Genomic DNA, 12,516 nt, shown 5'->3' with positions numbered 1-12,516 from the left:
AGGACAATGCTCCTCACCCAGCAGACTCCTGCCACTCCTGCCCGGCACCCTGATGCTCTGCCCCCAGAAGCCTCCTCCCCTTCCAGTCCAGCCCCAGATGCTCCGCCCCCAGCAGGCTCTTTCCCCCAGCCCAGGACAATGCTCTGCCCCCAGCAGGCTCCTTCCCTTCCAGCTCAGCCCCAGATGCTCCGCCCAGAAGGCTCCGCCCCCTCCTGCCTCGCACCTGATGCTCCACCCCCAGCAGGCTCCTCCCCCAGCCTAGGATAGTGCTCCGCCCCCAGTCTGCCTCCAGTCTAGCACCCAATACTCCACCCCCAGAAGGCTTCTCCCTCTCCAGCCTTAAGCTCTAAGGATGCGCCGTTTCTAGACTATTTCTGGTTGGGGTTCTGGTTTCTTTGTTTTTAGGTGTGGTTTTGTTTTTCTGTTAATTCGCTCGTGTTTCACTGTTTCTGTCCGCCTGTTTTCTTTCATGGCCTTCGTGTTTCCCAATTCCGTCTTTCGCTGTTTTTTTTGCTTCTCTGTGTCTTTCCCTCTCTGTGTCTGTCTCTGCGTGTGTTCTTGTGTATCTTGGCCTCTCTCTCCCCATCTCTCCGCGTCTCTTTGTGTCTCCCTCTCTGCCTCTGCGCCTCCCGCCCACCCGCAGGAACAACAACCTCACCTTCCTGAGGCCGTACTACCAGACAGAGGAGGGCGAGGAGAATCCCTTTATATGCTCCTCGCGCCGGGACAACGGCATGCAGAAGTGCTCGCACATCCCCAGCCGCCGCGAGCTGCGCGTGGAGTGCACGCTGGGCTGGGAGGCCTACGGGCAGCCGCAGGCCGAGGGCGTGGCTGGCGCGGGCCGCAACGCCTGCATCAACTGGAACCAGTACTACAACGTGTGCCGCTCGGGCGGCTCCAACCCCCACAACGGCGCCATCAACTTCGACAACATCGGCTACGCCTGGATCGCCATTTTCCAGGTGGGTCCCGGCTCTGCGGCTGAGGGCCTGGGCCTCAGTTTCCCCATCGAGGGGGTGCACCGAGCGTGGGGGGGCCCCGGGGGGTCGGTTCACTTGCCCTACCAGCCCCACGGTGGGCCCCGAGGGGACGCAGGCGAGGAGGCCCCTGCCACCCTCCCAGGGCCATCCGTGTGTGCAGCCGCCTGCCCCCCCAGGTGATCACGCTGGAGGGCTGGGTGGACATCATGTACTACGTCATGGACGCCCACTCTTTCTACAACTTCATCTACTTCATTTTGCTCATCATCGTGAGTGCGGGCGACGGGGCGAGTCCTGGGGCTGGGCAGGATGTCTGTGGACCAGCGCTAGTGGGTGGAGGTGCCCTTGTGTCGTGACAGCTGACCGCAGACCCCTCAACTCCCCTCTCGGTGGACGTCACCACGTCCCCAGGCTGCGCCATCCCAGCCTCTGCTGACTCCCTCGGGGACCCTGCACTAGGCGAGCTGCAGGGCGGGCCAGAGCAAAAGAGACCCAGGGCTGCCCGTGCTAGGGCCGGGGGCTTCTGCTGAGCTCCTGGCGGGAGGTGGTCAGAGGAGAAAGCCCACCTCCGGGAGGCCTCGTCAGGGCCTCTCACGGCCAGGTCCCGTCTGGAGGCCCCAGAAGACTCCGGACCGTGTCTTGGGGTCACGGCCCTCCACGGTGTTCACGAGCCTCTGGACACAGCTCTCCGCAGAACAGGTTGCCCCAAAGGCATGGCTCTCTGGAGCGTAGGTGCCCCAGCAGGCACAGCTCCCTACGGTGGAGATGGGCCTCCAGACATCGTGGTGTCCGAGGCAGGGTCTGTGAAGACCCTGCTGTGCACAGAGACAGGCAGACGCCTTGCCTCGTTTCTGACCACAAGTGTGAGCAGAGGAGAGCATCGCGTGGTGACCCTGCCACGGAGGGAGTGAAGCTGAGGGGTTTGGAGAGGTCCGCCCTGGAGAGGCGGGCGGTGGCCACGGTCGAGAGAGTCTCATCGGGAACAGACTGAGTGGGCAAGGGGGTGAGCCGTGCAGGTGACGGGAAGGGGGGGTCTCTCCCACCCCGCCAGCCGCCGTGTCCTCCACATGTGCGCAGATGGGGGCAAGGGTCCGTGCAGCCCGCGGTGGGTGCCGGGGCTCGGCGTCGCATCAGCAAGGACCCCACCCGTCCTGGGGCGCGCCCACCAGCCTCACTCACAGCTGGGTCCTCGGCCACCATGCGGTGGCTCTCCGGCGTCTCCCCCCGGGGCTCGGTCTCTGTCGTAGGGGCGCCCCGCCCGACCCCGACAGCCCGTGACCCCCTCCCCCACGGCCTGGGTCAGCGGCCGGGCCACAGGAGGCTCACCCCTGCCCGCCTGCCGCAGGTGGGCTCCTTCTTCATGATCAACCTGTGCCTGGTGGTGATCGCCACGCAGTTCTCGGAGACCAAGCAGCGGGAGAACCAGCTCATGCGGGAGCAGCGCGCACGCTACCTGTCCAACGACAGCACGCTGGCCAGCTTCTCGGAGCCCGGCAGCTGCTACGAGGAGCTGCTCAAGTACGTGGGCCACATCTGCCGCAAGGTCAAGAGGCGCGGCCTGCGCCTGTACGCCCGCTGGCAGAGCCGTTGGCGCCAGAAGGTGGACCCCGGCGGCGCCCTGCACGGCCAGGGTCCCGGGCGCCGGCCGCGGCGCGCGGGCAGGCACGCGGCCTCCGTCCATCACCTGGTCTACCACCACCACCACCACCACCACCACCACTACCATTTCAGCCACGGCAGCCCGCGCCGGCCCGGCCCCGAGGACACCAGGCTGGTGCGGGCCGGGGCGCTGCCGTCGCCGCCCTCGCCGGGCCGCGGGCCCCCCGATGCCGAGTCAGTGCACAGCGTGTACCACGCGGACTGCCACGTGGAGGGGCCGCAGGAGAGGGCCCGGGTGGCGCACACCGCGGCCGCGGCCGCCGCCAGCCTCAAGCCGGCCGCGGGGCTGGGGGCCATGAACTACCCCACCATCCTGCCCTCGTCGGTGGGCGGCAACAGAGGCGGCACCGGCCTCGGGCCCAAGGGGAAGCGGGCCGGCGGGCCTCCGGGCGCCGGAGAGCACAGCCCCCTGAGCCTGAGGGGCCCTGATCCCTATGAGAAGATCCAGCATCTGGTTGGGGAGCACGGTAAGGACCCCGGGGCCGGCCCGTGGGGAGGAGGGGGGACCTGGGCCCGGTGAGCCGAGAGGAGGCGGGACTCTCACATCTGCCCTGCCCGTGTGCTCCCCGGGGAGGCCCCGGGCCCCTTGGGCCGTGACACGACCGGTGGCAGGGGGACAGCACCTGGTCTAGAGCGAGCCCCACGTAGCCTCAGTGCAAGCGCCACACAAGCATTTGCCCACGAGGGTATGAGAATTTGAGGCTGACAGAACCCGTCAAACCTGAAGCCTGTGTCCTTTTGCCCCCCACCCCCCCCCCCCCCGGCCCCAGGAGGGACCACCTGCCCATGTCTAGGACTGACCACTTTGGAAGAGTGTCTGGTCCCCTTCTAGGTGGGGGTGCTGGGACAGGGGGAGGGAGGGAGAGATCACGGAGCCCCCGAGGGCGCGGGGATGTCCCCCGACACGCTCACGGTCCCTCCCCACTGGAGCTCCGCGGCACCCACCTCGGATAGGCAGGTGGAGGGACAGCAGGTCCCCTGCAGACTGCAGGGCCTTCCCAGGGGGTGCGTGCAGGGTGCGGGCCACGGCGCATCCGGAGCAGGCAGGGCAGGGCCGCCGGGTGCCTCCCGGGAGTGTGAGCTGCGGTGGAAGCTGCAGGGTGAAGGGGTGAAGCCCGCCCTGGGTCCCAGAGACTCAGCACAGGAGAGCGGTGTCACGGCTCCTCGGCGACTGTTGTGACTCTTCTGTGTCAGAGTGACGGAGGTTCAGATAGCAGTGACTTGGGACACTGCAATGAATTACGCCTCGCGAAGTCCGAGACCGTGGCTCGCGTTCTGTTTGCGTGGGTGGCGTGGCGGTGGGGCCGATCGGCCGCTCTGCTCCTTCGAACCCCTACCCTTGGGTGTGGGCGGAGCGAGTGCGGGGTGCGCGTGCGTGCACCCGGGCGTGCGCGCGTGCGCCGTTCACCCCGCGGAGGCCGCCGCAGGGGCGGCCCGGCAGCCTGACCCGGCCCGTGTCCTTCCCCCCCGCAGGAGTGGGCCGGGCCCCCAGCCGCCTGTCGGGCCTGAGCGTGCCCTGCCCCTTGCCCAGCCCCCAGGCGGGCACGCTGACCTGTGAACTGAAGAGCTGCCCGTACTGTGCCAGCGCGCCGGAGGACCCTGACTTCGAGCTCAGTGACTCCGAGAGCGGGGGCTCGGAAGGCAACGGGGTCTACGAGTTCACGCAGGACGTGCGGCACGGGGACCGCCGTGACCCCATGCGGCCCCCCGCGGCGGCCGACGCGCCAGGCCAGGGCAGCTCGCGGCAGCGGGCGCGGCGGCGGGCGGCCCCGGGCGAGCAGGGCGGGCCGGGCCGCGTCTGGGCCGCCTTCGGTGGCAAACTGCGCCGGATCGTGGACAGCAAGTACTTCAACCGCGGCATCATGGTGGCCATCCTCACCAACACGCTGAGCATGGGCGTCGAGTACCACGAGCAGGCAGGTGGCCGCGGGCCCACCTGAGGGTGGGGGCGGGGCCAGGGACGGTGGCTGCTCAGTCGCTTGACAAACGCTCCTGTCCCCTTCTGGGACTGGGTCCTCATCGAGTGAGCGCGGACACGCGCCGTGCCTCCCGTGTGGAGCTTCTACCCATCTGGGGTCCGCGGAGAGCACCACAGACCTAGCAGAGACCAAGGGCGTTCCCCAGGCCACCTGGTGGCTCTTCTGAGGATGGGCTCAGCTCTCACAGATCAGGGCTCCCCTTCCGGGAGCCAGGCCCGCTGGGATGCTCGTCGTGGCCACGGGAGGCCAGTGTGGAATGGCCCTTGGGAGCCCGTGGTGGGGTTGTCTGGCCCCCCAGCAGCCGTGGAAGCCCTCCTCACCCCCCGCCCTGGACCGGGGCCTCCGCAGGAAGGGCGGCAGCTGGGTCTGGGAGGGAGAAGGCGTCCTCTCTAGGGACCAGGCTGGTTCCCTCGGGGTGACCAAATGGAGTTCCTCGTGTCCTATCCTTCGGGCTTTTCCAGGGGTTTACACGGCTTTTCTCGTTCTGGAGGATTTAGGGAAAACCCGAGCATTGGTGGCTTTCCCCAGGCCCCGTGTGGGGAGGCTCTTTTCGGGAGGGTGGGAGCCAAGGACAGGGACGTGAGCAGATTTCAGGGGACTCCTTGGTAAGGAAGAGCCTCTGCACACGTGGACACGTGCACACGCCGGTGTGTGTGGTCACGTGAGTGCACGTGGACGTGTAAGACCCACCCGTGCAGATGGGAACACGTGTATAGGCATGTGTCGTGTGTGCACAGGCGTGCTCACATGCGTGGGAACGTATAGATTAGCTCAGGCACACACACAGAGAAGTCAGCAGGTCCCCAGTAAGAAGACCTCTGGAACCTCCTGCCAGCAAGAAGGGGTATGCAAGGCCCCCAGACGCCAGGGAAGCAGATGCAAGGCAGGTCCCCCACGCCTACCCTGAAGCTGGTGTCCCCACGTTTCTGTGGCCTCCATTTGCTCCGGTCTCAGACATGCTGGCAGGGCCTAGGGGAGCCAGAGACGATCAGGGTGGGAGGGCCAGGCAGGCTGGGATCTGCTTCCTCCTCCAGAGGGCAGCCAGTCGGGTTGCTTCCAAGCCGCTGCACCAGTGTAGTTGAACCCGCGCTCGGATTCCTGGGGGCAGGGAGCCCTCCTGCCTCGGAGGGGTGGGAGCCGTGGGTGGGGCGTGACGGCCTCCCCACTGCCCGCAGCCTGACGAGCTGACCAACGCCCTGGAGATCAGCAACATCGTGTTCACCAGTGTGTTCGCCCTGGAGATGCTGCTGAAGCTGCTGGCCTGTGGCCCGCTGGGCTACATCCGGAACCCCTACAACATCTTCGACGGCATCATCGTGGTCATCAGGTGGTCCCCTGTCTCCTGCCTGGGCCACGGGGCCCGGGACCGCACCCCCGCCCCGCCCCGAGAGCAGAGCCCCAGTCGGAGGGAGAGGGCTTGCTGGCAGTGTTTCTGGCAGGCTGTACAGAGTCACACATCGTGGGCAGGGCGGCGTCCCCTCCCTGGGACCAGGTCCCTTCCTACTGGCGCTGCCAGCTGCACGCAGTCCACCGCGTTTCAGAACGTTTCCAGAATGTGGTGGAGCCGTTCCCTGTGGGGACAGCGTAGACATTCGGCGGCCCTTCCGCCTCCTGGCTGGAGTCCACTCAGGGCTCCGTGCCTGCAAGGAAGGCCAGCTTTCCTCTGGGATATCTGCTGCGTGGCGTCAACACGGGAAGGAGTGGGAGAATCTGGGGATACCTGTCTCCCCCAGGAGGAAGCAGGGCCTTCGGGAGTCAAGGGGGTCCCCCCTGGCGGGGACAGGGTTGAGTGGGAGCAGACGAGGTACACAGAGCTCGCTGTGAGAGGCACAGGATGGGGAAAGGGCCCCGGATGGAGAAGTTTCTGACCAGAGCAGAGCCCAAGTTCTGGCGGCTGCTGGAGGCCGGCAGCCACCAGCGACAGCAGCTATTTAGATGGTGAATCGCACACCCCCCCCCCCCCCCCCCCCCCCACCGCGGGGCTCTAGTCGCCTTGACACAGCTTAACTTCTCCTCAGCCACTGAGGCTCCCGGGCTGGCATTCCTGCTTTGGGAAGAGTAGGGGTCGGGGGTGTGGCAGGGTGTGTGTGTGTGTGTGTGTGTGTGTGTGTGTGTGTGTGTGTGGGGTCCCCAGGGAGGGGGGCGTGGGCGTGGTCTTCGTGAGGAGGGGGCGGGGCGCTGGGGGGCGGGGCCAGGGGCGTGGCGGGGGCGGGGCCCCTCCTGACCCGCGGCCCGGCCCCGCAGCGTCTGGGAGATCGTCGGGCAGGCGGATGGCGGCCTGTCGGTGCTGCGAACCTTCCGGCTGCTGCGGGTGCTCAAGCTGGTGCGCTTCATGCCCGCGCTGCGGCGCCAGCTGGTGGTGCTCATGAAGACCATGGACAACGTGGCCACCTTCTGCATGTTGCTTATGCTCTTCATCTTCATCTTCAGGTGGGCCGGCTGCCCAGGAGCCGTCCTCCCCCCGCGGGGCTACGTGGTTAGGGCACGGCCCGCCCACCGCTCCGCCCACTGCTCTGCCCCGTTTGTGGAGGCTCCGTCACTGGTTCTGTGTTCAGACTTCATTGGCTGGCCCTCCGTGTGCTGGCAGGCCCTGTGGGACCCCAGAGTGGGCTCTGCTCTGCAGGCTTGCAGCCGGGTGGGGGGATGGGATGGGCAGGACCCCCAGATGGATGGATGAGGATCTGTGCCCCAAGGAAATCAGGGAAGGAGTGGGGGCAGCCTTCACCTGCTATGTGCTGAGCACCCACTGTGTGCCAGCCTGGCGTGGGGTCGAGCCTCAAGGATGGGCTGGGGCAGAGAACAGCCCAGGCAGGCTGAGCGAGACAGGCCCCGGTTCCTCCCACCCCGGTCTCTGTCTTCCCACCTGTAGGATGGAGGTGGCTAGGCCATGGGCACCGGCAGGGAGGCCCCTGTAAAGCAGGAAGCTGGGGACCAGGCCAATGGGGAAGGCGTGGGAGGGCAACCCCTGGGGGCAGGGATGGCCACGTGGCGCTGCACCTGCTCACCTGCTTCCCGCCTCCCTGCCATCCTGTCCTGCCCTTAGCATCCTGGGCATGCACCTCTTTGGGTGCAAGTTCAGCCTGACAACAGACACCGGAGACACGGTCCCCGACAGGAAGAACTTTGACTCCCTGCTGTGGGCCATCGTCACCGTGTTCCAGGTACAGCCGGGGTGGGCAGGCATCCCCTGACGGGAACGGTGGTCCCCGGGAGAACCCCCTGCCCTGCTCGGGGCAGCCCCAGCATGTGCCTTGGTCTGTCTGAGGCCAGTGAGCTGAAGCTGCCCCCCAGGGCTCCCCGGCATCTCCAGCCCCAACCGGCCCCTCTCCGCAGATCCTCACCCAGGAGGACTGGAACGTTGTCCTCTACAACGGCATGGCCTCCACCTCCTCCTGGGCGGCCCTCTACTTCGTGGCACTGATGACCTTCGGCAACTATGTACTCTTCAACCTCCTGGTGGCCATCCTGGTGGAGGGCTTTCAGGCAGAGGTGAGGGGCGGGAATCCCACCAGACAGACATGGAGAGCGAGTGTCGTTTGGCCACCACACCTACCCTTGGCAGTAATCTCGGGCCGAGCCCTCCCGGCTACGCCCACCTCCACGCCAGCCTAGCCCAGGGAGGAGGCCTGCGTGGGGGTGTTTGATGCAGATGGTTCCTGTCCCGGGGGAGCCTCACGTGTGTCTTCTGTCTGCGGGCACAGGGTGACGCCAACAGATCCGACACGGACGAGGACAAGACATCCGCCCACTTGGAGGAGGACTTTGACAAGTTTCCAGACGCCCGGGCCACGGGTGAGCGTTTGCACCATGGGAGTCGAGGGGGTGCCATTCACCCCATCCTGGCCTAGCACGGGCTCCCGTGGGCAAGTTCTAGGGGGCACGTTCGCTTCCTGGAAACTCTGCAGGTGCAAATCCCCGCCTCCTGTCTGCAGAGGTGAAGATGTACCCACTGGCAGTGACCCCCAACGGGCACCTGGAGGGCCGAGGCAGCCTGCCCCCTCCCCTCATCATGCGCACAGCGGCCACGCCCATGCCCACCCCCAAGAGCTCCCCACACCTGGACCCGGTCCCCGGCCTCCTGGAGTCGAGGCGTGGCAGCAGCAGCTCTGTGGACCCCCAGCTGGGCGACCAGAAGTCACTGGTAGGGACCCTCCCCTGCCCCGGCTCCAGGCTTCACCCACGCGGGTCCTTGGGGCCCTTCCCAGTATGAGTGTGGGTCCTGCACGCGCCACAGTCCCACCCCGTGGGTCCCCATCCCTGAGCGGAGGAGACAGGCGCTCCGTTTTCCCGTACGTGGAGCCAGAGCCGCAGCTCTTGCAGACAGAGCGTGAGCGGAGCACATGTGGGAGCGCATGGCGATCCCTTTCTCCTCGGCAGTTCATGTTCCCGACCGAAGTGAAAGATAAAAGCCGGTAGAGCACAGGACATACTTTGGGAGGGCAAAAGAAAGGGACAGCAGGGAGGGGACACATGACAGAAGCCAGGGGGTGGGGGGGACACATGATAGAAGCTGGGCGGGGGCTCCCCATGCAAACCCAGGAAACGCCGCCCCAGCAGACACAGTCCACCCTGCTTCCAGAAGGCGGGGGAGGGGCGGGTAGAGGGGGCAGAGTGGGAGAAGCTAGCCGCCGAGGGGAAGCCAGGGGTGGGCGGGGCGTGTACACGCAGGAAAGTCCAGGCAGAGCAGGAAGATGGGACGTAGTGTGGCCATCACCGAGAAGCGCTCAGCCGAGCAGCAGCATAGCTGCCTGATTCATCCAGCCTGGATGCTGGGGACCTAGGGAAGGGGACAGGCAGCCTCGTGCTGGCCCTGGGAGGTACAAGTGAGTAACAGCAGAGAGGGCGAGGATGCAGAGGCAAAACCTTGTCTCTTCTGAGACAGCAACTCAACAGTTGTGCAAGTCCAACGGTGGCCAGTTAGCTGATTTGAGGGCCCACCCATCAGCCCTACCAGTGTCTGAGGATGTCTGGCCCAGTGCTGGTGCCAGGCTTGTTGATAAGCACCACTACCTGCTCTCCAGGCCAGAACGGTCAAAGTTGCCGAGTCCCAACCCAACCCAGCCCCAGCCAAGCCCCGCCCCGGCCCTGGCTCCAGCCTGACCCCAGCCTCAGCCCGGGTCAGCCCAAGCTCAGCCCAAGCTCCAGCCCCAACTCAGCCCCAATTCAGCCCCAACACAGCCCCAGCCCTGGTCCCAGCCCCAGCCCCAGCCCCAGCCTCAGCCCAGCTCAGCCCCAGCCTCAGCCCCAACCCCAACCCAGCCCCATCCCAGCCCCAACCCAGCCTCAGCCCCAAACGGGCCCAAGTGCAAGCCCCGGCCTCAGCCCCAGCTCCAGCCTCAACCCAGCTCAGCTCAAGTTCCAGCCCCAACTCAGCCCCAGCTCAGCCCCAGCCCAGCCCCGGCCCTGACCCCAGCCTGAGCTCCAGCCTCAGCCCCAACCCCAACCCAGCCCCAGCCCCAGCCCTAGCCCTAGCTCCAGCCTCTGCCCAGCCCCAGCCGGAGCCTCAGCCCAGCTCAGCCCCAACCCAGCCCTAGCCCGAGCCCCAGCCCAGCCCTGGCCCCAGCCCCAGCTCAGGCCCACCTCAGCCCTGGCCCCAGCCCCAGCTCAGCCCCACCCCAACCCCGAGTCCCAGCCTCAGTCTAGCTCAGCCCCATCCCAGCCCCAACTCAGCCCCAGCCCCAGCCCCAGCCCAACTCAGCACTCCCAACACTCACTGGCTGTTTCAGACTCTTCGTTGACCGGCTTTGTGCCACAGGCAGACCACTGAAAAAGCAGTCTGCTCGCTGGTAGGGTTGTGTGCGCATTATAGGAGGTGATCCACAGATGGATGCTGCCAGCAGGGTTAGTAGTAATGCAGCTGGTCAGGAAAAGCCCCTGTGGCCAGGTGCCCAGGGCCTGGGACGTCTCGGCGGGGGGCTGGCCCTGCTCACTCCTCACCCCCCCCCCCCCCACACACAGTCCAGCCTCCGAAGCTCGCCCTGTGCCCACTGGGGCCCCAACAGTGCCTGGAGCAGCCGGCGCTCGAGCTGGAACAGCCTGGGCCGCGCACCCAGCCTCAAGCGCCGGAGCCAGTGCGGGGAGCGGGAGTCGCTGCTGTCCGGGGAGGGCAAGGGGAGCACGGACGAGGAGGCGGAGGACGGCAGGCCGGGGGCGGGGGCCTCGCCGGGGACGCGTACCGTCCCGCTGCGCCGTGCCGAGTCCCTGGACCACCGCAGCACGCTGGACCTGCGGCCCCCACGGCCAGCCGCGCTGCTGCCCAGCAAGTTGCACGACTGCAACGGGCAGGTGCTCGCCCTGCCCAGCGAGTTCTTTCTGCGCATCGACAGCCACAAGGAGGACTCGGCCGAGTATGATGACGACGTGGAGAACGTGAGTGGGGCCGTCCTCCACACCTCCCTCCTGTTTGGGTTTGTTCCCCAAAGCAGAGCCTGAGGCGGGGACCCAGGCCCCACGTCACTCTTGGGGTCTCCTGGTGTCCCAAGACAAGTGGGTGGGGAGAGCAGGACAGGCTGAGCGGCCCTTGATGCCGGGGACACGGCCTCAGCTCATCCACCCGGAGCCCTGGAGCAGATTGGCCCCGGGCTCCACCCTGCGCCCACCTGAGGGGTGGTTCCGAGCCCTGAGAGGGTCAGCCCCTGGCAGGCAGCTCCTCAGATGTAGAGGGCACGGCCACCTTCTCAGTGAGGCCCTTTTCAGGGCGGTTCTGCAGGATGGGAGCCAGCTGGGGGAGGGGTCCCCTGCACTCCCAGCGGGGGTCTCTGTCAGTGGGTGGGGAGGACCAGGCTGGAACTGCTGGGACCCCAGAGACAGAAAGATGGGGCTGGGCCTAAGGAGGAGGCGGGCCCTGAGTGTGGGAGGGCCCGCGGTGGGGGGCGGGGGCAGGCTGGGAGGGGCCCTGAGGACCTGCGTCCTCTGCCCCCAGAGCTGCTGCCTGCGCCTGCGCAAGGTGCTGGAGCCCTACAAGCCCGCGTGGTGTCGGAGCCGGGAGCCCTGGGCCCTGTACCTCTTCTCCCCGCAGAACAGGTGAGGGGCACGCGGCGAGGGGCTGACTCCGCCCCCTGGGTACGCAGTGAGCCTCCCTGGGCCTCGGGGTCTCTTGCGCCCCGGAGCTGTTTTCTCTGGGGCTGTAGCAGCCACGCTGTCCCTGGAGCGGGTCACGCTGCCTCACGTGCCCAACCGCCCAGGTTCCGGGTCTCCTGCCGGAAGATCATCGCCCACAAGATGTTCGATCACGTCGTCCTGGCGTTCATCTTCCTCAACTGCATCACCATCGCCCTGGAAAGGCCTGACATCGACCCCAGCAGCACCGTGAGGCGCCCTTCTGGCCCGGGGGGTGGGGGCGCGGCTGAGCGCTGCCGGCCCCTCTCACCAGCCTGTCCTTGCAGGAGCGTGTCTTCCTCAGCGTCTCCAACTACATCTTCACGGCGATTTTTGTGGCTGAGATGATGGTGAAGGTACCAGCGGGCCCAGCAGTGTCCAGTTTCTGTACTTGTCCCAGCCCCCAATTGAATGTGCCCCCCACCTGGGCTCCTCCTCTGCGCCTCCCAGGTGGTGGCCCTGGGCCTGGTTTCCGGCGATCACGCCTACCTGCAGAGCAGCTGGAATGTGCTGGACGGGCTGCTGGTCCTGGTGTCCCTGGTCGACATCGTGGTAGCCATGGCCTCCGCCGGTGGCGCCAAGATCCTGGGCATCCTGCGAGTGCTGCGCCTGCTAAGGACGCTGCGGCCTCTGAGGTGGGCGGGGCCTCGGCCGAGCCAGGGAGGGGTGGGGCCTGGAGTCAAGGAGGAGGCAGGGAGAGGAGGAGTGGGGGAAGGGGCGGGGCCTTTGCCAGGTGGGGGTGGGGTTGTGGAGGGGCGGGTCCTGGAGTCAGGTAAGCGGGAGGGAGGGGGGCATGGGGG

At 67.0% G+C, this 12,516-nt stretch overlaps 1 protein-coding gene across 4 annotated transcripts in view; it reads left to right on the top strand.

Annotated features, from left to right (window-relative positions):
* The window catches only part of CACNA1H (calcium voltage-gated channel subunit alpha1 H), a 62,353-nt gene that overhangs the window by 39,018 nt on the left and 10,819 nt on the right, over positions 1-12,516 (top strand). For 3 of the 4 annotated variants that reach the window (XM_045047488.1, XM_023246207.2, XM_023246208.2), the window contains 15 exons: positions 644-962; positions 1,157-1,249; positions 2,326-3,106; positions 4,113-4,555; positions 5,794-5,945; positions 6,863-7,048; positions 7,662-7,779; positions 7,952-8,107; positions 8,320-8,410; positions 8,551-8,759; positions 10,577-10,987; positions 11,541-11,641; positions 11,803-11,926; positions 12,004-12,072; positions 12,167-12,351. In XM_045047488.1, coding sequence (XP_044903423.1) covers positions 644-962; positions 1,157-1,249; positions 2,326-3,106; positions 4,113-4,555; positions 5,794-5,945; positions 6,863-7,048; positions 7,662-7,779; positions 7,952-8,107; positions 8,320-8,410; positions 8,551-8,759; positions 10,577-10,987; positions 11,541-11,641; positions 11,803-11,926; positions 12,004-12,072; positions 12,167-12,351 — 3,438 coding nt within the window. The remainder of the gene's footprint in view (positions 1-643; positions 963-1,156; positions 1,250-2,325; positions 3,107-4,112; positions 4,556-5,793; positions 5,946-6,862; positions 7,049-7,661; positions 7,780-7,951; positions 8,108-8,319; positions 8,411-8,550; positions 8,760-10,576; positions 10,988-11,540; positions 11,642-11,802; positions 11,927-12,003; positions 12,073-12,166; positions 12,352-12,516) is intronic. The other variant, XM_045047487.1, reaches the window with a different exon arrangement.

The sequence above is a fragment of the Felis catus genome, chromosome E3 (assembly GCF_018350175.1).
Source record: "Felis catus isolate Fca126 chromosome E3, F.catus_Fca126_mat1.0, whole genome shotgun sequence".
In the NCBI taxonomy this organism is placed as follows: Eukaryota; Metazoa; Chordata; class Mammalia; order Carnivora; family Felidae; genus Felis; species Felis catus.
This window is presented reverse-complemented; position numbering and strand designations above follow the sequence as displayed.